This window comes from Amblyomma mixtum, chromosome 8 (genome assembly GCF_055824585.1).
Source record: "Amblyomma mixtum isolate Tamu chromosome 8, ASM5582458v1, whole genome shotgun sequence".
Lineage (NCBI taxonomy): Eukaryota > Metazoa > Arthropoda > Arachnida > Ixodida > Ixodidae > Amblyomma > Amblyomma mixtum.
Genome location: NC_143019.1, coordinates 131,029,140 through 131,054,840, shown reverse-complemented (window position 1 = coordinate 131,054,840; position 25,701 = coordinate 131,029,140). Strand labels below are relative to the sequence as shown.

The 25,701-nt window shown below is 44.1% G+C and overlaps 1 protein-coding gene and 1 pseudogene across 1 annotated transcript; both read left to right on the top strand.

Moving 5' to 3' along the window:
- The first annotated feature begins 282 nt into the window (after window positions 1-282).
- LOC149334452 (uncharacterized) lies at window positions 283-3,010 on the top strand. Its single transcript, XM_089557931.1, has 2 exons — window positions 283-2,055; window positions 3,002-3,010. Exons 1-2 carry the CDS (start codon window positions 283-285, stop codon window positions 3,008-3,010), a joined length of 1,782 nt encoding a protein of 593 aa, XP_089414057.1.
- A 21,415-nt stretch (window positions 3,011-24,425) lies between these two features.
- LOC149334451 (amine sulfotransferase-like) lies at window positions 24,426-25,366 on the top strand (annotated as a pseudogene).
- Window positions 25,367-25,701: the final 335 nt, after the last annotated feature.

Sequence of the window (25,701 nt, the reverse complement as noted above, 5' to 3'; positions counted from 1 at the left end):
CATTTTCCTGATTCACTCTCTTGCACAGGCCTCCCAACTTGTTCCTGGCAGAGAAAAGGAGCTTCACGCCGGCTTTGTTCACAATCTTTTTCAGGTTGTGCGATACTTGATGAACATACGGAATACATGTTATGTTCTTGTTGTCCAGTTTGCGCTTCTCCTTGTGAATTCTGCATTCTTTTAATATCGACTCTGCTATGCCAGATAAGACCATCGTCGGGTAGCCGGCAGCGGTAAGCCTAGTAACCTGCGCGTCAAAGCTGGCTTGGGTTTTATGCGCACATGATCCTAACAGAGCGGCTTTCATGCATGTTTTCGGGCACTTTCCTTTCCGCCTATTGCCTCCGCTCATCTGTTGTATGTGTAAACCTTCTGGCTACAGCAACGTGTCGGGCACGTCTCCTCACGTACTCGTTGAAGAATTCCTTTCTGCCTCCGGACGTTCTCCGTCTATTCGGGGGTCTCATTCCGTCGGAAGGCCATGCCAAGCGGACGTGCCGCATCTTACGCTCCGAAACGTGGAGACAAGTGAGGTTTTACACGGAGTGCCTGAGCATTGCGTGCAGAAGCAACGTCCCCCCTGAACAAGGGGATAGAAGATTCAGTCAAGACCTGCGTGTAGCTTGGCAGACGGCGGACTTCATGTGGCGACAGGTTCTCCCTAGGCTCCCTCGCCGAAGAGCGCCTCCTACCTCGCCTCAACAAGACGTCGTCGTGCTGGGGAACGCAAGTCTCCCCCCGAAGGTGAATAACCTGCTCGTTCTGGGGCCAAAATACTGCGAGCATCCGCGACTCGACAAAACGCAGCTCCTCTCTCTTGTTAGGACCGCTGCTAGAAGAGTAAGAACGGATGAAGCTGGAAGATGCATCAAGGAAGGCGTGGATTCCCTCCCCCCGGAGGTGAAGAAAGGAAGCACGCGCCGGCTCACTGCTGCAGTATCGGCCCTCAAAGACGCTGGCGTCAAGCTCCTGCAGTCGGACAAAGAGGGTGGTTTTGTCGTCGTGGCAAACGACCTCTACAAGGATAAGGCTCAAGCGGCAGTTGCTGCCAACTTCAGACAAGTGAAAACTGTCAAGCCGTCGAAAGTGCAAGAGAAAGCAGTACAGCTTTGTGAGCGTGCTGGCATTTCAAGACTGGCCTCTTCTGTCAAGGCGTCGAAGGCATCCAGCCTTACCGTCTTCTTCAGCGCCAAGACGCACAAAGTAAGCTGCCCCTTCCGTGTCATTGTATCTGAACGAGGAACGTGGCAACGCGAGGTAGCGGTGTTCCTGCAGAAGTGCCTGTCGCACCTTGAGGTCGAAGATCCTTTCCTCATCAGAAAGCCTGAGACCATGTCGAAATTTCTTCAAAACGAGTGTCCTGCCGACGTTAGCGCGTTTTCGGTGGATGTCAAGGACTTACACTACTCCCTGCCGCAAAGCGCGGTGATCGCAGAAATGAGCAGGTGCATCGACCGTCACGGAGTTACAAAGTTCCAGAACTCTAGTGGTATGAATGTAAGCATGTTTCTAGAAATGCTCCACTTTTATTTACAGTCCACGTTTGCTAGAGTTGACGATAGTTTTTTCATCCAAAAACAAGGTGTTTGTATTGGATCGAGCCTCGCTCCCGTTCTCAGCGATCTGTTTTTAGCTTCGTGCGATAGACAACTTCAAGCCAAGCTTGACGGCACCGTTGTTAAAGTTATGCGTTATGTAGATGACTTTTTAGTATTTTATCTCAAAGGTGACGCCCAACAAACTGTTGCTCAGATTTTTGACGTGTTCAGTACTGAACTTAACAACCTACAATTGACCACAGAGCTACCTACTAACAACAAACTAAGGTTTTTAGATCTGGAACTTGAGCTATCGTGTGACCATATCTGTTGGATGTACTCCCCGCGATCCCAGAAGAGCCTGCTCCCCTTCCGGTCGGCCCACTCTAAGATAGTTAAGCGCGGGATAGCGAAAACATGCATGAAAGCCGCTCTGTTTAGATCATGTGCGCATAAAACCCAAGCCAGCTTTGGCGCGCAGGTTACAAGGCTTACCGCTGCAGGCTACCCGACGAAGGTCTTATCTGGCATAGCAGAGTCGATATTAAAAGAATGCAGAATTCACAAGGAGAAGCGCAAACTGGACAACAAGAACATAACATGTATTCCGTATGTTCATCAAGTATCGCACAACCTGAAAAAGATTGTGAACAAAGCCGGCGTGAAGCTCCTTTTCTCTGCCAGGAACAAGTTGGGAGGCCTGTGCAAGAGAGTGAATCAGGAAAATGGAAAGAAGGCATGTCAGAAGAAACACAGAAACAAATTTGTCAACTGTTGCTGTGGTGTGATCTACAAGGTTCCACTGTCATGCGGCCGATTTTACATCGGGGAGACCGGACGGTGCGTCAATGATCGGCTACGCGAACACGCGAAAGACAGAAAACAAGTCACGCCGAAATAACATGGTCATTCATTTCGCAGATTGCGACAAATGTGAGGCGTTTTTAGACCAAACCACTATCATCGCCAAGTATAGAGATCACACCTCACGCCTGATATCGGAGGCCTTTCACATTCACACATTAGGCAACTCATGTGTAAGCCAACCATCGGTGGCTCTATTCCCACAGGAGATCGCTTTTCTTAATCATTGATGATATCCCGAATGTATGCCTTGTCATGTTTACACCGCAGTTTTCCCTTCTATGCTTTATATTGCACCCCTCTTTCGCAATAAACCATTTGGTTGTTAGTCAGCGCATGTGTTTGTCTCCTCTTCTTCAGTCCCGTCCGTCAGCGCTCTTTTGCCGTACCATTCAACATGAACCAACCAGCCCGACTCAGCCCTCTCCTTTAATGTGGCGACATGGGTAAGTCCTTTGCCCTGCAGTGGGCGTAGTCAGGCTGATGATGGTACGTGTCGCACCTGCTGCTTCGTGCTATCAGCTGGGCCATGCTTGGCCAACCAGACTAGCCAAATTTGTGATGTGTGTTTTCTATTGTACCTGCATTTGTGTACACAGAGGACTTGAATGGCAGCAGATGATCCTGTGCATGTGTTCACGCAACAGCACACATCACCCACACTGAAAGCTTCTCTGCCTTTAGTAAGACAGCTGCATCAGTCTGGGACATAACGTATCCCAGTGCTAGAGTATGAGTAAATTGCTCTAGAATTTTAATCTGGTACAGGTAGCATAGCGCAAAAGAAAGGTAGCGCGGCTGCGTAATATTTTCTTGGGCAGCTGTGTTGGATATTCAGTGCCTCTTAGTGTAATCCGTGAACGTTCACTGTAACCCATCGTTTCGATGTAAATTAGAAAGTCCTTAGAGTCCTCTACTTTTTAATGATAATAATGCAGCAATTCAATTGTACCTGTTCTCTTTTAACACAGTAAAATGCTGCTGGGTCGAGTTCACAGTTTTACTTTGTAGGTGTGCTTAGGCTGTCATCATCATCATCAGCAGCAGCAGCAGCCTGACTACACCCACTGCAGGGCAAAGCCTCTCCCATGTCTCTCCAATTAACCCTGGCCTTTGCCAGTTGCGGCCACTGTATCCCCGCAAATTTCTTAATCTCATCCACCCACTATTATCATTACCAAGCTCATACAAATGGATTGATGCACGTAGTGTCAGGTGCGTAATGTGATACCACCTCACCCGAAGCTGTGCTCAGATTTGCCTCATTGCTGCAGGAGCAATAAGGCAGGCATGAGGCTGAGAGGTGCAAAAACATGATTTTTCTACAATGTCTGTGGAAATTGCAATTAATCATGTGAATTTGCTTTCATTTTAGGAGCTGCACACAAGCTGTGCGCCTTTCCATGCTGATCATGCTGGCCAGGTACGCTTATGGTTACATTGCTAGGTTGTTTTCATAATGACAGTTGTGGATTTCTGTGTGGTTTTGAAACATACATTTTATAAGTATTTAGCCTGCCACAAAAGTATAGTGGTGCATTCAGGGCCAGTGTTACAAAGGGATGTTTTGATTGCTGCAAGAACTTGAAGGCCCCTGTGTGGTCACTGTGGAAGGCCCCCTCCCTACTTAGGAATTGCTATTTGGGTTACTCAGTCATTTCGCAGAGGAATAGTGTATAGTGATAAGGGATGGAAGAATGCCTCCAACTAAAGAAAAAAAATCCAGCAAGCAGTCATAGAAGCAGAAGTACAAAAATGGCAAGGCTTTCTGTAATTTACATCGAATCTTTTTCACTTAGACTTCTTATTGCATACAATGGCTGATGCTTGGCTTACACACATATTTTCTTTAGGTATGCAGTGGGTCTCAAATTCTTGTATGAAATGGTCACGGTGCCAAAAAATGATGGTGGTGTTAGAAAACTCGGAATACAGAGGAATGTCTTACAATCAGCAGCGAGGCGTGAGGCCAGTGTTCCTCGAACTCAGTTCGTACACCTTTCATGTCTGGCTGATGCAGCAGCTGTTCTGGTTATACACCTTCGAGTACAAGTTAGATACAGAACACCAATAGCACTATCTATACAAGTCGCAGCATGCTCGACATTGCACTCGTTTCGCTTACATGCTCCCATCTTTCATTTGTTAAAAAGTGGCCAAAAGAGCTCAATAAGCTGAGTAGGCATCAGAAAGGCACTTCGACCTCATATATAGCTGTAGAGTTCTTACAGAATAGTATAACTTGTGTAAGTATGGAATGACCACAATTGAAAGGCCACATTTCTTTTCAACTAAAATGGCTGTTTGGACTTGTTGGTCAGTGATCATGGTTAAAGAACGCAGTGTGAAAAAACAAGGACAAATGAAAAAGTGGACAGGACTGGCGGGTGTCCATTTCTTCGTTTGTTTTTGTCTTTTCGCACTGCATTCTTTAACCGTGATCACATTTCTTTTTCCATTACATTTTTTTACAAACCTTGTGCTCGCAAATGTTAGAACATACGAAAAAAAAATGAAGCCTGGCTGATAACCGCCAGAAATTTTGACCTGCCAAATATACTCACGAATGCAACAGTGAGACAGGTGGGCAAAAAACAGCAGTACAACTTTTTTAGATTTTTGACAGTAGTGGTGCTTGTACTGCAGCTACTGCTAGGATAACATGTCTTGCCTCTGCAGCTCTGTTGCCTTCGTGCATATATTTTGTAAACGAAAGGTTTTTGTGACTTGTAGCCGGCCTTCAAGGTGTTGGTGTTTTGACATCTGTTTTAACTTCTGTATGCAAAAGCCTTGTCAAAAATAGCTATCAAGAAATGCGTCCATTGGAAGAAAAGTGACATAGGATTGCGATCATTCCGTACATACACCAGTTATCTCATTCTTTGAAGAATGCTGGAGCCAGGTGCAAGGTTCTGAGGGCCTTTTGGCCCCTAATAAGCTCGAGCACCTTTGCCCACTCATTGACTAATGGAAGACAGGCATTAGTAAGTGAAAAAAGCACAATATCAAGCACAGCTTTACAAATGTAAACTGTGCTTGTGGAGTTTTTTCTTATTCCTTTGCTACATGATTGAAGATAAAGGTGCTATCAAAGTAAATGAAAGTAAATGGAAGGCAGTATTAGTGAAAATTTTTGATTTCATAGCCTAATTTAGATTGTGCAAATTATATAGGGCACCAATAAATTTCGCACATTACGATCTGAAGGCAGGTGTACTTCGTCCAGGCCAGCTGTTGCATCAACCCAATATTAAGGGAGTAGAACTTGCATACCGAGCTGCCTCATCTCCACAATCTTGTGGGTCATTCTAACTTGTCCATCTGGACAGGGGAATTTTTCCAATGCTGCCTTTGTTTTTCAGCACCATGTCTAGCAGATGCAGGGAACTGCCAAGCTCCCGACCGCTCAGCTAAAAACAGTGTCATGCGCAATGCAAGCATCAACCTTCCTACACGATTACAATTGTAAATACGATTGCAATGAGGTTTCTGGCAGTAAATTCAGTTGTGAGTCATTGCTCATGCTGCATACTTCCTTTGCCCGTCATCTCTGGGTGCTATTCCTTCTTGATAGTCTTCCTGGTCTGAGCTTGTGTGATAGCCTGTTGACATACACGAGAGATGGCATCTGTGAATTTAGTGTGTTATTGGCTCTGACTGAGAAACATGCACTTTCTGCAGATGTGCCATATCTGTTTTCATAGCTACTGTTGTGCTGTACTTGTGCTATCCACTTCCCTATTTTTAATGGAAGATTTCTAGGCTGTAGCAGGCCAGACACATACGAGGGGGGACCCAAAAGAAACCGAACTGTGAGCGCGCTACCATTCGTAGACGTAGTAGAGAGTTCTACCGCTAGATGGGGTTAGAAGAGATCTTCACGAAACAGCTGTTCAGGCGACATAAATTTGTAGGCAAGCATTTGAGCGTAGTGTTGTGTTTCGCTTGCAGTTACTTTGTTCCGCCTGCGAAATATTTATGGAAAATTTAAAAGAACAGAGAGTGTGTTTGAAGTTTTGTTTCCTGCTTGACAAATCGGCAGCGGAAGCTTACTAAATGTTGCAACAGGCTTTTAAGGAGGGTGCTATGAGCCGCACACAAGTTTCCGAGTGGTTTGGGCGCTTCAAACGTTGTGAGATTAGTGTCGAAACCATGCTCGTTCTGGGCATCCTTCAACGTCTCGAAACGATGAAAACGTTAAAAAAATCCGCCAAAAAGGAGCAAAGATGGTCGTTTCACGATCGACCAAATTTCAGAAGAGACGGGTGAGTTGGAGCTTCTCTGCGAATTTTGACTGAGCAGTTGGAAATGAGACGTGTTTTCGCTAAATTTCTTCCTCGCATTCTCACACACGATCAAAAGAACATTCGATTAAATTTGAGTAGGGATTAAAAAAAAGATATTGAAAGTGATCCAAACTTCTTCGCCAAAGTCATTACAGGTGATGAGAGTTGGTGTTAGGGGTATGATCCAGAAACTATGGAAGCGTTAAGCCAGTGGAAGTCTCCCAACTCCCCGAGACCAAAAAAAAGCAAGGCAGTTGAAGTCGAATGTGAAGACAATGACCATTGTCTTTTGTGATGTTCGTGAAATTTTGCACCAGGAATTTGTTCCCCCTGGCCAGACTGTTAACAAACACTTTTATTTGTAAGTTTTAAAACGTCTGCGAGAGGATGTGCGGAAGAAACGCAAGGAACGTTGGCGATCAGGTGACTGGTTCCTTCATCACGACAACGCCCCCGCACACACGGCCTTACGAGTGACCCACTATTTGGCCTCTCGGGGATGGACTGTCGTTCCCAACCCTCCATATTCACCAGACCTAGCCCCGTGCAACTTTTTCTCTTTCCGAGAATGAAGAAAAGTCTAAAAGGGAAGCGTTTTGGTGATGTGGTGGCCGTACAAACAGCTTCGCAGAGGGCACCGGACGATATCAAAGTTGAAGAGTTCCAGAGATGCTTCAAACAGTGGGAAAAAAGACTTGATAAGTGCATCGCATTTCATGGAGAGTACTTTGAAGGTGACTGAAGGAATTTTGTGCAAGAGTTAATAAAGTTTTTATACGAAAAAATCTGGTTTCTTTTGGGTCCCCCCTCGTATAACTGTAATGCATAGAGTGCTGTATACATTAGTTAAAATTCATCGTCATCAGCCTGACTACGCCCACTGCAGGGCAAAGGCATCTCCCATGTCTCTCCAATTAACCCTGTCCTCTGCCAATTGTGGCCACCGTATCCGCGCAAACTTCTTAATCTCATCCGCCCACCTAATTTTCTGCCGCCCCCTGCTACATTTACTTTTTCATGGAATCCACTCTGTTACCCTCAAGGACCAGCGGTTATCTTGCCTTTGCTTTACATTCCCTGGCGAAGCCCATTTCTTCCTCTTGATTTCAAATAGGATGTCATTAACCCGCGTTTTTTCCCTCACCCACTCCGACCGCTTCCCGTCTCTTAACGTTACACCTATCATTTTTCTTTCCATAGCTCGCTGCGTTGTCCTTGAATTAAGCTGAACCCTAATTGTTAGCCTCCACATTTCTGCCCCATAGGTGAGTACCAGTAAGATACAGCTGTGTTAGACTTTTCTCTTGGGAGATATTGGCAAACTGCCTTTCACGATCTGAGAGAACCTGCCATATGCGCTCCACCCCGTTCTTATTTTTCTAGTTATTTCGCTCTCATGATCCGGAGCAGCGGTCGCTACCTGCCCTAAGTATACATATCCTCTTACTACTTCTAGCACCTCGCTACCAATTCTGAACTGCTGTTCCCTTGCTAGACTGTTGAGCATTACTTTGGTTTTCTGCATGTTCATTTCTAGCCCCACAATTATGCTCTGCCTGTCTAACTTATTCATCATGCTTTGCAGTTCATATCCTGAGTGGCTTAGCCAGGCAATGTCATCAGGGAATAGCAAATTACTTAGGTATTCTCCAGTAACTCTTATCCCCAACTGTTCCCATTTCAGGCCCCGGAACACCTCGTGTAAACAGGCGGTGAATAGCATTGGTGAAATCGTGTCTCCCTGCCTGACACCTTGCCTTATTGGAATTTTATTGCTGACCTTATGGAGAACTATGATAGCTGTGCAGTCGTTATAAATATCTTCCAATATTTTCACATAACACTCTTCTACACCCTGATTCCACAATGCCTGCATGACAGCTGTGGTTCCACTGAGTCAATTGCTGTCTGGTAGTCAATGAAGGCTATATATTGGGGTTGGTTATATTCTGCCCATTTCTCTATCACCTGATTGACTGCATGAATGTGGTCTCTTGTTGAGTACCCTTTACGAAAGCCTGCCTGATCATTTGGTTGATTGAATTCGAAGGTTGTCCTGACTCTATTAGTCATTACCTTAGTAAATACCTTGTAGACAATGGATAGTAAGCTGATCGGTCTGTAAATCTTCAAGTCCTTGACATCTTCTTTCTTATGAATTAAAATAATTTTCGCATTCTTCCAAGCTCCTGATACGCTCGTGGTCACGAGGCAAGCGTGTACAGGGTGGCTAGTTTCTCTAGCATAATCTCTCCTCCATCCTTCAACAAATCTGCTGTTACCTGATCCTCACCAGCTGCTTTACCCCTTTGCATTGCTCCTGAGGCTTTCTTTACTTCCTCCCTCGTTACTGGCGGGATGTCCCATTGCTATGCTCTACTGCCTCTCTCCGTAACGTTCTGATTACATTCACTACTGTAGAGATTTGTGCAGAACTCTTCGGCTACTTTAACTATCTTATCCATATTGCTTATGACATTGCCCTCTTTGTCTTTTACCGCATACATCTGGTTTTTACCTGTGATTAGTTTTCTCTTCACTGATTTTAGGCTACCTCCATGCTTTAGAGATGCTAGGTTTTCTCCATGTTAAACTTTCTTATGTTGGCTACCTTGCACTTATAAATAACTTCGATAGCTCTGCTAGTTCTATTCTATCTCTAAAGTTAGACGTCCTCATGCTTTGGCGTTTCTTCATCAGATCTTTCGTCTCCTGAGATAGCTTGCAGGTATCCTCTCGAATGATCTGACCACCTACTTCTGCAGCACGCTCCAATGAATTTAAATATGTATTTAAAGATAACAGTTGAGGTGATAGATTGAGCTTTGAGATTTGCACTTCAACTCGGGAGTTATGCCACTGCTACACAGAATACTTGATCGCCGTAGAGATATTTCATCACCTCGCACCAAGCTGCTGTGGCGCCACTGTCACAGTTGATAATTTTGCTGGGAAGCTGTTGTAGCACTCACAAAGTTTTGAAAAGGTGGTATTCACTGTTTTTATGCTATTGGCAACAGTGATAATATGCTTGCTGCAGTGTTTTGTGGCCAGCCTTCTTTTTTTTAGTGAAATAAGTTGTACATTTCATGTTGAGTATTCTTTCAGCAATTAAATTGCTTTGATTTTATTACTTAGTGTATAGTTGCGAGTGCTCCATGTCTGAGTGCAAATTTCTACCACTGAAAAGCCTTCAAAATCTTGATAGATTTCCACACTGTTCTAGGGACTCTGTGGCTATTGGAAATGCCCATTTAGCTGCATTCAAGTGCCACTGAGTTAATAGCCATTTCAAAGCCTTCAAAATGCCTGTGTGACACGGTTATTAGATTTTGTGCAGGTTTGAATATGAGCAGTCTGCGTGCTTGAGTCGGGTTTTCCAGCGTCTGTATTTCAAACCTGAAAATTTTCGAAATCATCATTAGTTCATAAATGGAAGAAGTACTTGTGCCCTTTTCCGGAATTTCCAGAAAACAGATTAACTGAATTTTTTTGCATATACTGCTACCTTTTTCCAGGTGCTTCATAGTGAGAACCTGTATCAAGACGCAAACCTGCTGGACTTGGAGAAACTGAAGAAATTGTTTAGCCACTGTGTGGCACCCATAATGAGGGATGTGGCATTAATAAAGCCAGTTAAGGTGACCTTATCTATGTCCTTTTGCAAGCATGCTACACGCATGAGAGCCATCCCACGAAGCACCATTTCTGCAAAGCTTGCTATCTCACAACATGCATGCTGAATGAGGCAGTGACAGACAGATGAGGAGGCCTTAATGCAGTACATTAGCGTACCGTGTTGAGCAGTGATGTAGGAGCCTTACAGCCATGCAAGGTATTATCGGCATCATGATGGTAACTCCATTAGACACTGTCTAGTGCTCTGTGAGCCAGACTCGTCTCTTGAACATTCTGGGACTCACCCTTGGCTCTCGGACATTCTGGAAGCCTCACCCGGCTTGCGCATATTACGCGAGGATGTCTCCTGCTGTACGAGCCTTACGCGGCTTGCGCACTTTATGTGAGAGATGTCTCCCGTTTGCGAGCTTGCTCGGCTGGCGCAAATTATGTGAAATATGTCTCGCGTTCTGCGACCCCGTTCAATCGTCGCATTTTGCGTGGCAATAAACACGCAAAGATAGGCACGCAGAATCCACGCTCAATATTTTCAATAGGGTAGGCTGGAAGGAGCACATTTCGCAGTGCCTGCAAAAGACCAATACTGCGCATGCACCGTTACCATGGCAACCATGGTGCCGCAGCCACAGCGCCGCACTGCGCAGGCCCACAGTCGCGCCGCGCAGCTGGGATATAAGCCGGAAGCGAGGCGCTCACTCCTTCTCAGACGCGCACCACGGAAGAAGGAGAGTGGCCGTGCTCGTCACGGCGGCACTGCAGGCTGCGTTAAATTGAGTCTTCCGCTCCAGAAGTAATAGCATGGTACAAGGTCGGCCCATTGAGCAAAAACGACGCGAGGAGGGTAAGCGGGCGGCAGAGACGCCCGAATAACAAGAGGAACGTCTCCAAAAGAAACGCCGCCAAGCTGCTAAACGACAACGACGGCGTGTCGCTGCCGGAATGTGAGTAGACGAAACAGCTTTTGCTAAGTATATCTTGGCCTACCTGAGCTAAGCCACTGCCAATTTTTTCTCAGGCTGCGGAGAATGACCATATTCTTCACAATAATTTTTTGACATGAGTAAAAGAGTTAATGAAAATTGGTGGGAACACTAAAGCGCTGCGTTAAGGGTATGACGCCGTAGCGTCACTGAGTTAATGCTCATGTATGTGGAATTAGTAATTCTCAACTTTACATTAATATATCTGTTGTTGCCATTTATTACCCAATATTAGTTTTATCATATAGTTGTTCTTTTAAGAAATGTGTTGTTTGCCATGTGTTCTTTCTCGCATTGCATATGTTCTTCTTGTTGTGTTCCAAATTTGTTTGCCCATCCTGCTTGGGCCAAAACATTATCCTGCAGTATATATAAAAAAATAAAAAAACATATGACCTCGTATGCAGCCTATATGCTCCTCTTCTGCCACACGTATGCACACATATCACCTCGTACGCAGGACATATGCATCTCGTATGCCATACGTATACACACATATGACCTCGTATGCATCACATATGCATCTCGTATGTGGCACATATGAACAGACATTCGACACATATCACTCATATGCAGCACATATGAATTCATACAAGGGACATATGAATTCATACGAGACAAGTAAGAAATCATATGATATTTTTAAATAGGGCTGACGGCACCCTCTGACACAACCAACGTTAGCGGGAGTGGTAGTACACCACCCAACCTCAGGACACTGCCCAGGCAGGGCCATCCACATCTCTGACAGGTGCAGCCAGGGCTGCCCTACCATCTCAAAAGAGAGGCTCGCTGGCCCCTGAGCCGGCAGGCCGCACGGCTTCCCCCCGACGGGAGAAGGCACAAACCCGTACACCCGCGGGTTCCCCGCCGAAATCCATCGCCTCGGAGGAGGCGATGGATATGAGCAGTAGCCCGCCTCTGCACCGTCGGTAGAAAAAAAACCCCTTGAACACAAAACGGGAGGGGAACTTCAAATAAGGGGCCCCACAAAACCGGAAGCATAGACTTTTAAATACATCCCCAAAAGGCATTAGATATGGCGTTTCTAACTCACTGGAACTCTCGAAGCATATTAAAAGGCTGCAGTGACGTACGTAAAAAATATTCTTGCTTTATCCCATGAGACAAACTTGGGATCAAACCATAAAAGTCTTTTAAGTGAATATAAAGTCTTTAGCCACGACGATAAAAAAGCAAATAGGCTCTCTGGAGGTACTGCCATAATTGTTCAAAGTGTGTTTCGTCGCTTGTGTCTCGTCATCGTTCCTTCTCGTGGTGTTCATGGTTGGCGCTTTTTTTTCTCTTATTCAAGTATGCACCAACTAGCCCAAAAAGAGGTGTTAATTATGTTCAAAGTAGTGTGGCCACTCGTGAATTCAAGCTTCAGACTAGATTTGAAGCCGTTGCAGTCGCTGTTGTACATTTTAAAACAATTACAGTATGCTCGGTATATCTCCAACAACACCTGACAGTAACACACCATGACTTAGAGGAGCGAGCTTTTAAAACAATTACCGTTGCCATATCTGTTAGTCAGGAATTTTAATGCTTACTCCATTTTGTGGGGAAACGAACAAATAGACACTAGAGGCCGTATTTTAGAAGATTTTATTCTGTGCAATAATATACGCCAACTCATTAGGGGCAAACACACATACTGCTCTCCGAGCTCAGTAAAATTAAGCTGCGTAGATTTGTCTCTTACATCGCCTTCCGTTTTTATTGGTTTGAAATGAGATGTCTTCAACAACCCGTAAAGCAGAGATCATCTACCCATTCTTATGAACCTAACTTTTTCTCCGTAAATCATTCCTACAAAACCGTGACAATGTAAGTTGCATTTTTAAGAAAATGCCAGCCTAAAAAATCAGATCCCCATAACTTCAGTATTGATTTACTTAGTGAAATGGTCACAAACCGCATTATTCCAGCGGCGCGCCTAGCTATACCTCAGTCTTCTGGAGTGGTGAAAAAAAAACACAATGCCTGGTACACAAAAGAATGTAGAATAGCAAAAAATAAACAAAACAAGCCATGGGAAAACTTTCGAAGCTACCTCACTCAGAAAAATCTCAAAAACTTTAAAAAGGCAAGAGGAGATGCCCGATATATGAGCCGTAGTGCAGAAAAGACTTCGTGGAAAAGTTCCGTGACATCCATAAATAGCTCAACCACATCAAAAGAAATGTGTTAGAAGCTACGGAAGCTTAATGGTAAATATTCCTCATTCCCATTTACCCCTCTAAAAGCCCCTGGTGTACAGACAAACATCGAAGAACAGGTAGACATTTTAGGTGGACATTTTTCGGCAGTTTCCAGCTCATCACACTCCACAGAATAATTTCTAAAGTACAAAAACACAGCCGAGAAACAGACTCGCTACAAGTGGACATACAAATGAAACATAATAATTTTTACAGTGCAAGAAATCAACACAGTCTAGTCCGCTGGTAAACAGACTGCGTCCGGCCCTGACGGAATACACTATCAAATGCTGTCCCACTTAAGTGAACCTCACAGAGGCATTTTTAAAATTTTAATATGGCTTGGGTATCGGGTAAATTACCCGAAACTTAGGAGATGGTTATCATCATTCCATTTATAAAACCCGAAAATCCTCCTAACTCTCCAAGTAGTTATAGGCCCATAGTTCTCACCAGCTGCCTTGCGAAATCCTTTGAAAGTATCGTGAATATTTGATTAACCTTCGTGAGCTTCTCGATGTTTATGAGTTCTGTTTCCAAAAGGCATGTTCCACAATAGGCCACATAGTTCGTCTTTAATATACTGTCTCTGAAGCTTTTGTACACAGCAATAAAGTCTTGCTGTTTTTTTTAGATTCAGAGAAAGCATATGATAAAACCTGCAAGTTCGGGAACTTTCACGTCTTGGCCAAATTTGGCATTCGCGGTAGGATGTTGAACTGCGTAAAAGACTTCCTGTCAAACCGTTCATTCTAAGTACGCATTGGTTGAACCCTCTCGAGAAATTTCATTCGCGGAAATGGGGTGTCTCAAGGGAGTATTTTAAGCAAAACCCCCTTTCATGCTAAAATAAATTCTATTAGTTACATAATACCAAGGTCCATTATATATTGAGTCTATGTTGACGAACTTCAAATAGCTTGCACGTCCTCAGATATATCAACATGGGAAGGACAAGTGCAGTTAAGAATAAATAAACTTTCAACAACGGCTAACCGAAATGGTTTCCGGTTCTTCACACAAAAAACAGCGGCCACTCTTTTCTCACTCAAGCGTGGTCTACACACAGATCCTAGAATACACCTGAACGAAACCGAATTACCTGTAAAGACTAACCACAAATTTTTGGCCTTAACTTTTGACAAGAAACTGACCATCTTGCCTTACATAAAGAACCCTAAGAAGGAAGCTTTTAGATCACTAAATACCTTAAAGGGGCTTTCACGTAAACGCTGGGGGTTTGATAGGACCTGCCTTTTACACATCTACTGCAGCATAGTTCGCTCTTGCAAGGATTATGGGTGCATAGTGTACAGTTCAGCTCGGCCGTCCTACCTAAAGCAATTAGATTCCGTACATAACTCAGGTCTGTGCCTTGCAAGTGGGGCTACAGGACATCGCCCATAAACAGGCTATATGAAGAATGTAACGAACCACCCCTCGCAGATAGAAGAGTCATGCTCACATGTTGATACTTCATAAAAACCAGTTCACTACCAAAACATCTCTCCTACTCCATAGTTACGGATAGCCCCTCTAAGAAGCTTTTCAGTAACAAACCCAATGAAAAGAGACCCTTATCCTCCCTTGTAAAGATATTTGCCAGGAATTATGAATTCTGGACACACTACCTGATGTTGCCCAGAGACAGGAACCACTGCCACCTTGGTGCACCTTTCCCGCTGTAGGCGACTACACACTGACACAATTTCATGAAAAGCAGACTCCGGGTGAACACATATTACAAGAATATTTGCCGCTTCACGAGAAATACAACGAATGAATACAAAGCATTTTGTACATACGGCTCTAAAAAGCACTTTACTTCCGAAGTGCTGTACTGCAAGATAAATGGCAAAAGGTAGTCAGGTTGCCTCAGTGCGCGTCAATTTTCTCAACCGAATGCTATGTCAATTCGATGGCTGCATCAAAAATAGTGAAAAAGAACATTCAAAACAGCATTATCCACACGGACTCGCTGAGTGTAATCAAAGCACTGAACGCCACAAATCTAAGAGAATCTTTAATAGGAGATGTAATACATAACAGAATAACTGCTGAAACACAAGGAAATAAAATTAAGCTCTGGTAGATACCAAGCAATATTTGAATTATAGGCAACGAGATAGCTGACGCGTGCGTTGCTTATGCTCGCCTTAAAGAAGTCAAGAGTGTAAATACACCTTATGAAGATTGCATAAAGTTAGTATAACGTAAACTTGATTGAAAATGGCGGTCTGCATGGAATCATGCAGAAAATAACAAACTACATTCATTAAAACCTATTCTGGGAGATGGAGGTCATGCAGGCATCAGGAAAGTTTTATAAATGTAATTTTATGCCGGCTACGCATCGGACACGAACATGTAACACATAACTTTCTACTAACAAAAGACAACCCTTTCAGTGAGAAATGTGGTGATTTAATCACATCCTATTCTAGTTAACAGAACTTGAATGGTTAAGGAAAAATATTTTACTATACTTAGAAATAAATGCGTGCCCTTCTACCCCAATTTACTTTTAGGAGATAATCCACTTGTAGGTACTTCTCTTTTTTTGTTTACCTGGAAGAAACGGCGATCTTAAACAAAATATAACATCACAGAACCATTCATTATAAAAATTCTTACCCTGTGCTTTGGCGCATTTTGTGATTCGCCTCATCCATTTTCTCAAGTGCGAGAAGAAGGCCTTTGTTTCGATTTGTTGGGCTCCTCAGAGTACTTGTCCTCACAAGGACTGTCGCTACGGACACGCGATTTTTGAACTTAACACCCTGTGTTTGGCGCATGATAGCCTGAGTTGCTTATGCGCGATAAAACCTAATACATTACAATACAATATAATAATGCATTAATAAAAAAATTGATAAGTGATAAACTAAACTGACTTTTGCCCTCAGGTTATGAAATATGCCATAGAGAAAGTGAGACAGTACTTGCCGCCGTCAATCTTATGGCTACTTAAAAGAATTGTTTGCTTTAAATTAACCGCGGGTCTTATGCTGCAACTTAGAGCCGGTAGATTTTAGTGTTTTCATTTTGGGATACTTTCGTAGCACACCCATATTCCAACATATCTTGCCGCAAGTTCACACCTCATTTCCCACAGCTACGTATGCAAGACAGACGTATCAGAAAAAAGAAAGCTCTTTAGCGTGAGCCAGCTATACTGTTTGTGTTTCACCTGCTAACTACGATGGAAGCAGCGAGTAATTTCTCCCTTCTCATATTCGTCTAGCTAAAGCCGAAAACAGCCATGTAGAACAGCTTGGTTAGTCCAAGGAGGCAAGTAATACGACACAACGCTATGCTGAATATGTGGTTATGCAGTTGTAGTCGGAAATGTGGAATCTGAGATCTGGGTGAATTATTTTAATGAAGCAGTTAACAAATGCGACCTCCTCCGGGTAGCAGTATCCTCAGTCACGCTAGCTGCGATGACTATAAAAAGTTTGCTATTTGATGTTACTCGAGTCCGACGTTAACAAAAACTGCCACCGCAATTTGCGTTCCCAAGAAAGTTTAAACGACTCCCAATAATTGCTTTTGTGAGAAGCTCCGAATGCAATCTCCAATTTGGCATAGTCACGAATATTGCGAAATCTCGACCGCTTTATGCACCTACTCAAAATTTGGCCACCAGTGAGCTTAAATAGTCGTATTTAGCCGCTTAGCCCCGGCCTGGCTTACACTCCTGCACACCAATATTCACCGCACAGGAGTGGACGTGAGTGCGACAAAACAGTGCCGCTACGACATGAGCATTGTTTTCACACTACTCAGGTAAGTTGTGGGTCCTAAGATCTGTCATGTACACTTCCGTGTTTGTTCTCGCTTGGCCCGAAGCACTAAAAGTGAGCGCTTAATGATGGCTCCATTCGAAGCTTGTTGCAATATGCCACAGACATAGGCTATCACCACCTCGGGTTTGTTCCCTAACCACCTCTGCTACTTTTGCGTTTGTTAACTTTATGTCGGTTAATTTCTTGTTAACTTTTATGTTATATTTGTTATGTTTTCTTATGTTTGTTTTTTGTTTCCTTTCCAAAGATCGCTTCGTGTTATGAATCAATTATGAAGCATTTATAACTTTAGAGCCTAATTTTCTCTTACATAAATGTGTAAGGGCAAATTACAAAGCAATGCTGAGCCCGGATCGGCAAACCATTTGCATACCGCGAAGCTTTCAAACATGATATGCTTTATAGTCCATACCAAAGAAGCAGCGCGCCAACAAGCTACCTTTCGAACGCGAGCAGGGAACATAAGAGCGTGTCTCAAAGTAAGCGGTAGTCGGGGACGGCGCCATGCTTCAGTGCCTTCTCTATTATGCCGAGAGGGCTGGCCATCCAGATAGGATTGTTGCCTTTCGCATCGGCGGCTCAGTTGAAGCCGTCGGCGACGTAGTACGCAAAAAAAGAGCTCCTGTCTGAAAAACTTCCCCCTTGACGCCACCTGTGTCCGCAGTGTCAGCAACACTAAAACATCCATGCCTCTTGGGAACGACACGTGTGCAACCAGTTATTTTTTCGCTCCCAGGAAAAAACGAAGAAAGCGGAATTAATCATATGGCCGCGCGCCACGCATGTGAAATATTTTTTTTGTATTTTAGGAGCCGGTGCGACGGTGCAGAGGCGCGATTGTATCTTACTTTCTAACGGCTTTAAAATTAAGTGCCATTCTTCCAGCGCTTTTTTTTCGCACACAGATAATTGTAATTAAACAGAAAAAGATTGCATACCGCACGTAAGGGGCATCAGCTGCAACTTATGGCTTCGAGATGCTTCTTGTGAACTGTTGCCAGGTGCTGCCAACCAGACGCAGGGCGAGTCAAAAGCAAAGAGCTGTGTCCATATATAATTTCTGTTGAGGGGAATTTAGGGTGACAACAGAAGGTACACTTAATGTGCTACCAACAAGACGCAGGGCGAGTTGAAAGCAAAGGGCTGTGTGCCAATATAATTTCTGGTCAGGAAAATTTAGGGTGACAACAGAAGGTGCGCTGAATGTGCAACCAAAGCATCGTGAATTGGCGTTCTTAGCTTAAAGGCTGTGTGGAATAAACTATCAGACTTGAAAGGAACTTATGCTAGATTTTCCTGGACGCCAAAGTCTAGGCACAAAATGTAGTGATTTCGAAAAAAGGAAATTACTGTCATAAGATTTTTACTCTCAAGTGCCTGTACTCTTTGCATGGTTGTATTACCCGTGGCAGGAAAAAATTGCTCGGCCACAGATCCTGCTGGCTGCATGTACTAATGGTTATTGCTGTGCCGGATAGACACTTAGCATACACAAGTCACTACGTTTTGTATTTCTGTATATTTGGTGGCAGCAATGTAGGAGCCATGCAGGTAGAATTGACCCACACAAGTTATCAAATAGAAAATGTGGCTTGTGTCAACAGCGAGGACTTCATTCAGTCGCGCATAAATACCAGAAGGTGGCCAGGGTGACCGAACGAGTCGATAAGGGCGAGCAAGGGAGGACAGCGCTACGTAAAAGCAGGCAGTAAAAACAGCAAGGGATGCTCAGCGCGCTTCGCTGCACAAAAATGAGGAGCGGCTGAAGGGGGTGATGCAGAAGGAAGCAAAAGCGAGGAGCAGCACCAAAGCGCTGTCCGACAGCAACAGAAGCATGCGAAGGTGCTGCCTCCTGTCGGTGAAAAAGGCTGCACGCAGAACGTGCCCGCAGTCCCGCTGGCAGAACAAAAGTGGATGATTTTGGTGACATCTACAGCAGCAAAGGAACCTGGCCGTTAGCTGAGGGTGCTTACCGTTTTCAAGCCTTCCAAAAAGTTGCTAATATTTCCTGGAATGCGTTCCATTCATGATTCTACTCTGGAAGACGAGATCGACTAAAAATTTTAGTACTCGCAGGTACCGTACTAGCGTTTCAGTAGACACCACTGCTACTGTCTTTATTGCGTGTCTTGAGCGCTCAGCGTTTTAGAAACCGGGCACATTACGCAGGCACCGCCTTTAGATATGCTTCATGGCGCTGCCCATGCAGTAAGCATGCCAGCGTGAGGTCTCCTATCTCGCAGACATGAAGCTCCAGTATGACCAGTATAGAACTGTCCCTCGAAGAGAGTGGAAGGTGAAGGTAGGCAGAATATCGAGGCCGATGGCAAGCAAGAGGCTCCTAAAAACGAACGAAGCCGCTTTAAAAGATGCAGCATGTGGTAGCTGCCTTCCCGCCGCCAAAACTGAATTCGCAGTCGATCAGGACAAAGCTGCGATGAGGAACTAGCGCTAGTTAGTTCACACAGTGATGACACAATTATGACAGAAATCCATGACGATTATGAGGTTACTCGCTTTTTTTATTTTGAAGTGCTTACGATAACCGCTTTTGCATCTGAGAAATCTGCAGATGAGTGAGTGCCAAATTTATATTTGTAGTTTGTGTGTATTACATTGTGTAGGGTCTTCATTGAGGCAAACTTTCCCTCAGTATGTAAGACGATGGGCTTGCCCAGCCAATGTACATTTGCCTGCGAGACGTAGACGGGAGACAGGACAATATTTCTCGGTTCCAAGTTGGAGACCACGGATATCTCAGATGCTTTGGAGGCTGTCTGCCATATTGTATGGGACGGCTGTTGACGGCTTTGCGTGCCACAGTATCTGGGCAGGAAAGAGCGGCTCCTCGAGCAAAAATGCTTGTTTGCTGCTCCTCGGGCACAACTTTGTGCTGGGTAATATTTGCTGCAGTCTGGTGACCTTCGCGGCCGTGAGCGTGGCCCATCACTCCACCAGATAGTAATGAAGGTAGTGCTAGGCGCAAAGCACTGATACAATCCACACCCGGTAAGCTGAATGTGGGAGTGCCTGTGCAGTTCATCTGCACGAAGAACAGAACCGACATCGTCTACAGAATACAACAAGCATGAAGATATCGTAACTAGCACTCTAATATTACTGCTGAAGATGTACCAGTTTCTTCTCTGACAAACATGTGTCAGTGATGTTTAGTACATTTAACAATGTTAAACGGCTGCAGCAATATCTGAAGTGATATGTGTTTGGAGGAAATGGCGTGGATTATACTAGTGATTTTCCGAAGTTCTCTGCCTTTCTAAAATTGGTCCCGGAAAAATGCGACACAAGGTGTTTGTTTATCTTCGGCACTTGAGATGTCAGTCGCATGAACGAAATATGCCGTTCGGCTTTTGCTATTTTCACAATTAGTGCAGCAGCTGTTCCAAAGGAGCTACTTCGAAATGCGTAGTTGAAGTGGGCTGCAACACAATCACTTGTTGAAGAACATGTCCGACAAGGGAAAATAGTGAAATACAAGACTGTAGATGATTATTCAAATGGAAGAGGTGAATTCAAACTTGACTGCTCGAAACTCGGTTTGGCATTATTTTCAAGAGCACCAACGTATAAGATAGTCCAATACATATGAAGGTAATTATGACTACTGCTTCAGTGCATTCGTCTTTAGAAAGAAAAACATTTAAAATATGAAATCTTCGGATTAGTCCGCGCAAGAGTAATATGAAATCGAACTTCAGGCGCCTAATACGAAAAAGAACTGGCATGACCTAAATATTGCCCTTCGTTAAAATGTGCTCTCTACCACTTTTGCCACAGGGCAGCCTGTGTTATGGCAGCACTGCCGCGCGTGCTCGGGTAGAGGTTGATAGCGCCACTCAGCCGCTACCGATTCGAAATGGCGGTGATGGCAATTTCTTCAGACTGCGTAGGCTAACAGAGTCCCAGGTGCATAACCTCACATTTCCGACATGTACTGCTAGTCACAGTGCCGGATGTACAGGTCAGCCCCGGCTTTAAATCTCCGGCTTTAAAATTGAGCACCTACCACATATGTCTAGTTGAAAAAATATAAAGCGGCAGCTCATACAGTTGAGTCATATTTTCACACACTCTGACAAATCCGGTGAGACAGATGTTAAGCATGCTTTCGTGGGAAAGTTAGCACGGGATTCAGTAGTATCGGGTTGTGTAACAACCCGACACTACTGAGCCAGGGTTTCTGCAGCAGAGCACATCAGGTTGGCGTGTCCCTTATAATGCTCTAAAAACGTCCCCCGTAGGGGGCGTGATAGCTCACAGCGTGAAGTATTATTCCATGCTGCCATCCACTTTTGCAAGGGCCAATTGGGAATGCCTACATACTACTGCCGCTCATGAGCATTTCCGTCCTTGCACAAGGATATCAGGCATATACTCACGTTAAACCTGGTATTCTCAGTACCGGCTGTACATTGTGTGGGTGGAAAATTCTTCAGCGCTCCATTCAGTGTGGTGGGCCGACAGCAGAGAGGTACTTCGACTCCTTTTTCACCTCAATTTGATTTGTCGCTCTTTGGTGACCTTGATGTGAAAATTAATGAGAAGGAGATGCATGCAACACCTAAAACTGATACTCTTATCAGATTGGCGTAAAGTTGTTAGGGAATTAGATTCACGTATACATCTTATTCGTCAAAGGAACGGTTAATTTTTTTCTCGTTTTTCTACGGATCTTCTAGCGCTCTTAAACAGAGCTACCGCATACAGGGGCTGCCAGAAAGTGAAATGTTTAGTAATGTTTAACATAGTTTGCTGTTTTCAACCACATCATTTATACTGGATGCGGTCACGTAGTGCGCGTTATCGAATTTCTTCAGACACGCACCTCTAATTCCTCCAAATCTAAATTTCCTCTATTTCTTCTTCAAGTGGCAATATGTTCGAGTGTGACGATGCACCTTGCCGTAGTTCAGGAGAAGTGATTCGGGAGAACACAGCTGTAATGATGTTTTTATTTTGTTTCTATAGAAACGAGTGCACATCAAGGCCTTCTTTACAATGACAAATTGCGGCACGCTATCAGTCTGGAGGATTTGTACTATCAAACACAACCGCATCCTATACGTAATCAAATTCTTGCTGGCTTCGAAAATTTATTCGGGTGTGCCTCTTAGCACCGCCATTGGCTATTATTTTGTGCCTGAGAGTATGTAAGACCATAACTGGTCACTTTTATATATTTATTTCATCTCCGACAAGGCAAAATAATGAAATAAAAGGGTATAGAAGATCATTCAAATGGAAAAGATGAATTCATACTAGATTGCATGAAACTCGGTTTCAGCAACGTTTAAGAAATGTGCAGTACATTTGAAGGTAATTTTGACTACAGCTTCAGTGCATTCATCTTCAGAAAGAAAATGTTTAAAAGCTGAAATCTTCGCATTAGTCAGCGCTACACTAAACTGAAATCGAGCTTCAAGCGCCTAACACGAAAAAGATCTGGCAGTTGTAGAGGATTTACAAACTTTAATCTGATCTATTAGCAAATTTATATCGCAGACAACCTCTCTTTATTTACAGCCTTCGAGAGCTTTTGAAAAATGACCTGCAAGAATTTTGTAGTAATATATGACGCACTCATGAGCCCATTCCTCAGGTTGTTCCTGCCAAATAAGTCATATGCCATGAAACAAGCAATCAACATTGGTAACTACTTTCAATGTCTGTTTTTGTACATGATAATCGAGTTTTAGCGCGATTAAAATACTAGTCAAACTCAAATTTCGAGGATAATATTTTTTTTTATTTTCAGAATCATAGGCAATTAGTATTTTTATCACAGCCTTGTGACCTGCACTCGATCGCAGAGAACCACCGCTGTTAACTGCACCTTTGGGCTCGTTCTGGGAACCGACAAATCAATACAAATATTCGTATTTTCCACGAGCTAACACGCTCTAGAAGTCGTTACATGAAGAGGTGCTTGGAAGTAAAAACATCGTAAATGCGGTTTTCAACACTCGGCAGTATTCTCTATCGACTCAAGCCCACTATATTATGCTTACCTGCAGTACTTAGTGGCGATTATTGACTTTATGTAATCAAATTCGAATCATGTTGAGCTTGTTTTGTGGAACGAGAGCCTATTGTGTAAGCTGTTCATTTACCGTTGTCCATTTCGGGTACATTACATCCTTTGTCAGCGGTCACTCAGATATTCGAGCCTTTCAAGCGTCTGTGGCAAGCGACCTGGCCATTGAGTGGTCGGTTTCCGGACCTCACCATTGGGTGCACATTGCAGCCAATGGGAGCCAGTGGTCAGGTCGGTGCCCCTCCTCTTGAGAGAGCGCTGCGGTGGACCTCACCATTGGATGAATATTTCAGTGAATTTAAGGCAACGGCGAGGTCCGGTCGCCAACCACCCAAAGGCTGGCTCGCTTGGCACCGACGCCTGAGAGCCGCGGGTGTGTCCGAGTGACCACTCACAATGGACCGAATAAACGCGGTATGGTCAAAGGAAAACAGATAGCGGAGAGAGTACGGTCCCTCGCATACAGTCCAAAAATCTAGACAGAATGTTTACTACATTCGAATCAATGTGAAAGCATCGATTTGTGCTACGTAACAGACGACGATAAGCGGTCATGTTGCGGAACAGAGCGATCACGTTAGGCCAGCTGCGAACACAGAAAGGAATCCTCAACGGAAGATTTTGCTCGGATTGGTGCGATCGGATTGTTCAATGTGACCAGTGTCCGACACCAGTGAAAGCTACTGGAGTGCTGGCCGTAATTACATACCTATTGCTACACAAAGGCCCGTCGGCTGCACACTCATTCTGAAGAGATGCACACAGGGAGAGAAAAAGTGCGAGCACAATTTCATTTGCAATCTTCTATATACGAGTACGTACCTCTCGCTGGCGCTTTTTAGAATACACGTTTATTTAGACCCAAATATGTAGTCGTGCTCTGCCAAACTGCAACTACATAGGAACCGTAATATAAGTACAGAAGGACAATGTTTTTATTTGTTTATATCCCAGACACATGCAGGTGAGAACTGAATTCCAAAATTAATTGCGTAAATTCAATAATTACCTTCATTTTCAGGACTCAGGAACCTAAAAGCTGAAGCAATGGCGGCCGAAATTTTTCGAAATATTGAAGGAATCTACATAGGCAAGCACTTCCCGGATGATTCAATCCACTCTGCCATATCGTACAAGCCACGACCGGGTGACCTCTTTTTAGTGTGCTACCCCAAATCCGGGTCTTGCTGTACGCACCGGATTATCTACAACATCTTGATGGGCGCCGCAGATCCAGACGACCCAATGGACCCATTACTCCGGATTCCATTTCTGGACATGCGAGGCGCGGATGCCGCCATCTATGCTCCCCGACCAGCGGCCTTTAAGACGCATTTGCCTTTCCACAAAGCTCCTTATTCACCAGAGGCAAAATATATCCATATCGCAAGAAATCCGTACGACGTCTGCGTTTCCTTCTACTACCACACAAGAAATATACCGGCGTACAATTTCCAGAGTGGCACATTTGACGATTTCTTCGAGATGTTTCTCCAAGGTCGAGTTGATTACGGAGACTACTTTGAAAACGTCCTTTCCTGGTTCAGACACCGCAACGACGCCAACGTTCTTTCTTTAACTTACGAGGAACTGAGAAAGAACACACGTGAACATATTTTAAAATCGCCGCCTTCATCGACCCCAGCAGAGAAGAGAAGCTGAAGGAAAATCCCGAACTCGTCGAACGCATTCTTGAGAAGACCAATATTGAAAACATGAGGAAGGTGTTAAACTATAATTCGCAGCAGCTGACTCTAACGGAACCATCACTTTTGGACAATGTTAGGCCGGAGCTACAGAAAGGTCTTCGAGCTTTCATCGATTTCGTAAGTTTGCCTATGAGTGGCGACTTCGTGCGCAAGGCTCAAGTAGGTGACTGGAGAAACCACTTTTTGCTCGAACAAGTTGAAAGAATGAAGGAGCGAATAGCCCAGGCGACAGCCGGCACAAATTTTATGAACCTATGGAAGGATTTGGACCTTCCATGAGCCTTCATTGTGTGTTCCAGTGATGCCAGGCGATCTTGGACGATTTAGAAACGCGATACTTCACTAGCGGATGCCTTTCTATAAAACAGCACAATTCTTTCCTTTTTTTGCACTGGAGTATTAAAGCAGTTCTTCTTGAGCATTGTAGCGTGTTGGACCTTTTCCGATCCTCTTCGTCATGCCTTCGCGTCCTCGCATGTATTGTGTTTACGTAATTTTTGGTTCAATAGCTGCAATATTTAGCCTAAAATACTTACCGGAAAATTTTTTTATGGAGTAATTATTTTTCTTACCATCCGTTGAAATTAAGTGATGACGAAAATAAGGCTATCTAA

Coding starts and splice junctions, on each gene's coding strand:
- LOC149334452 (XM_089557931.1), top strand. CDS start 283: ATGATCCTAACAGAGCGGCTTTCATGCATGTTTTCGGGCACTTTCCTT.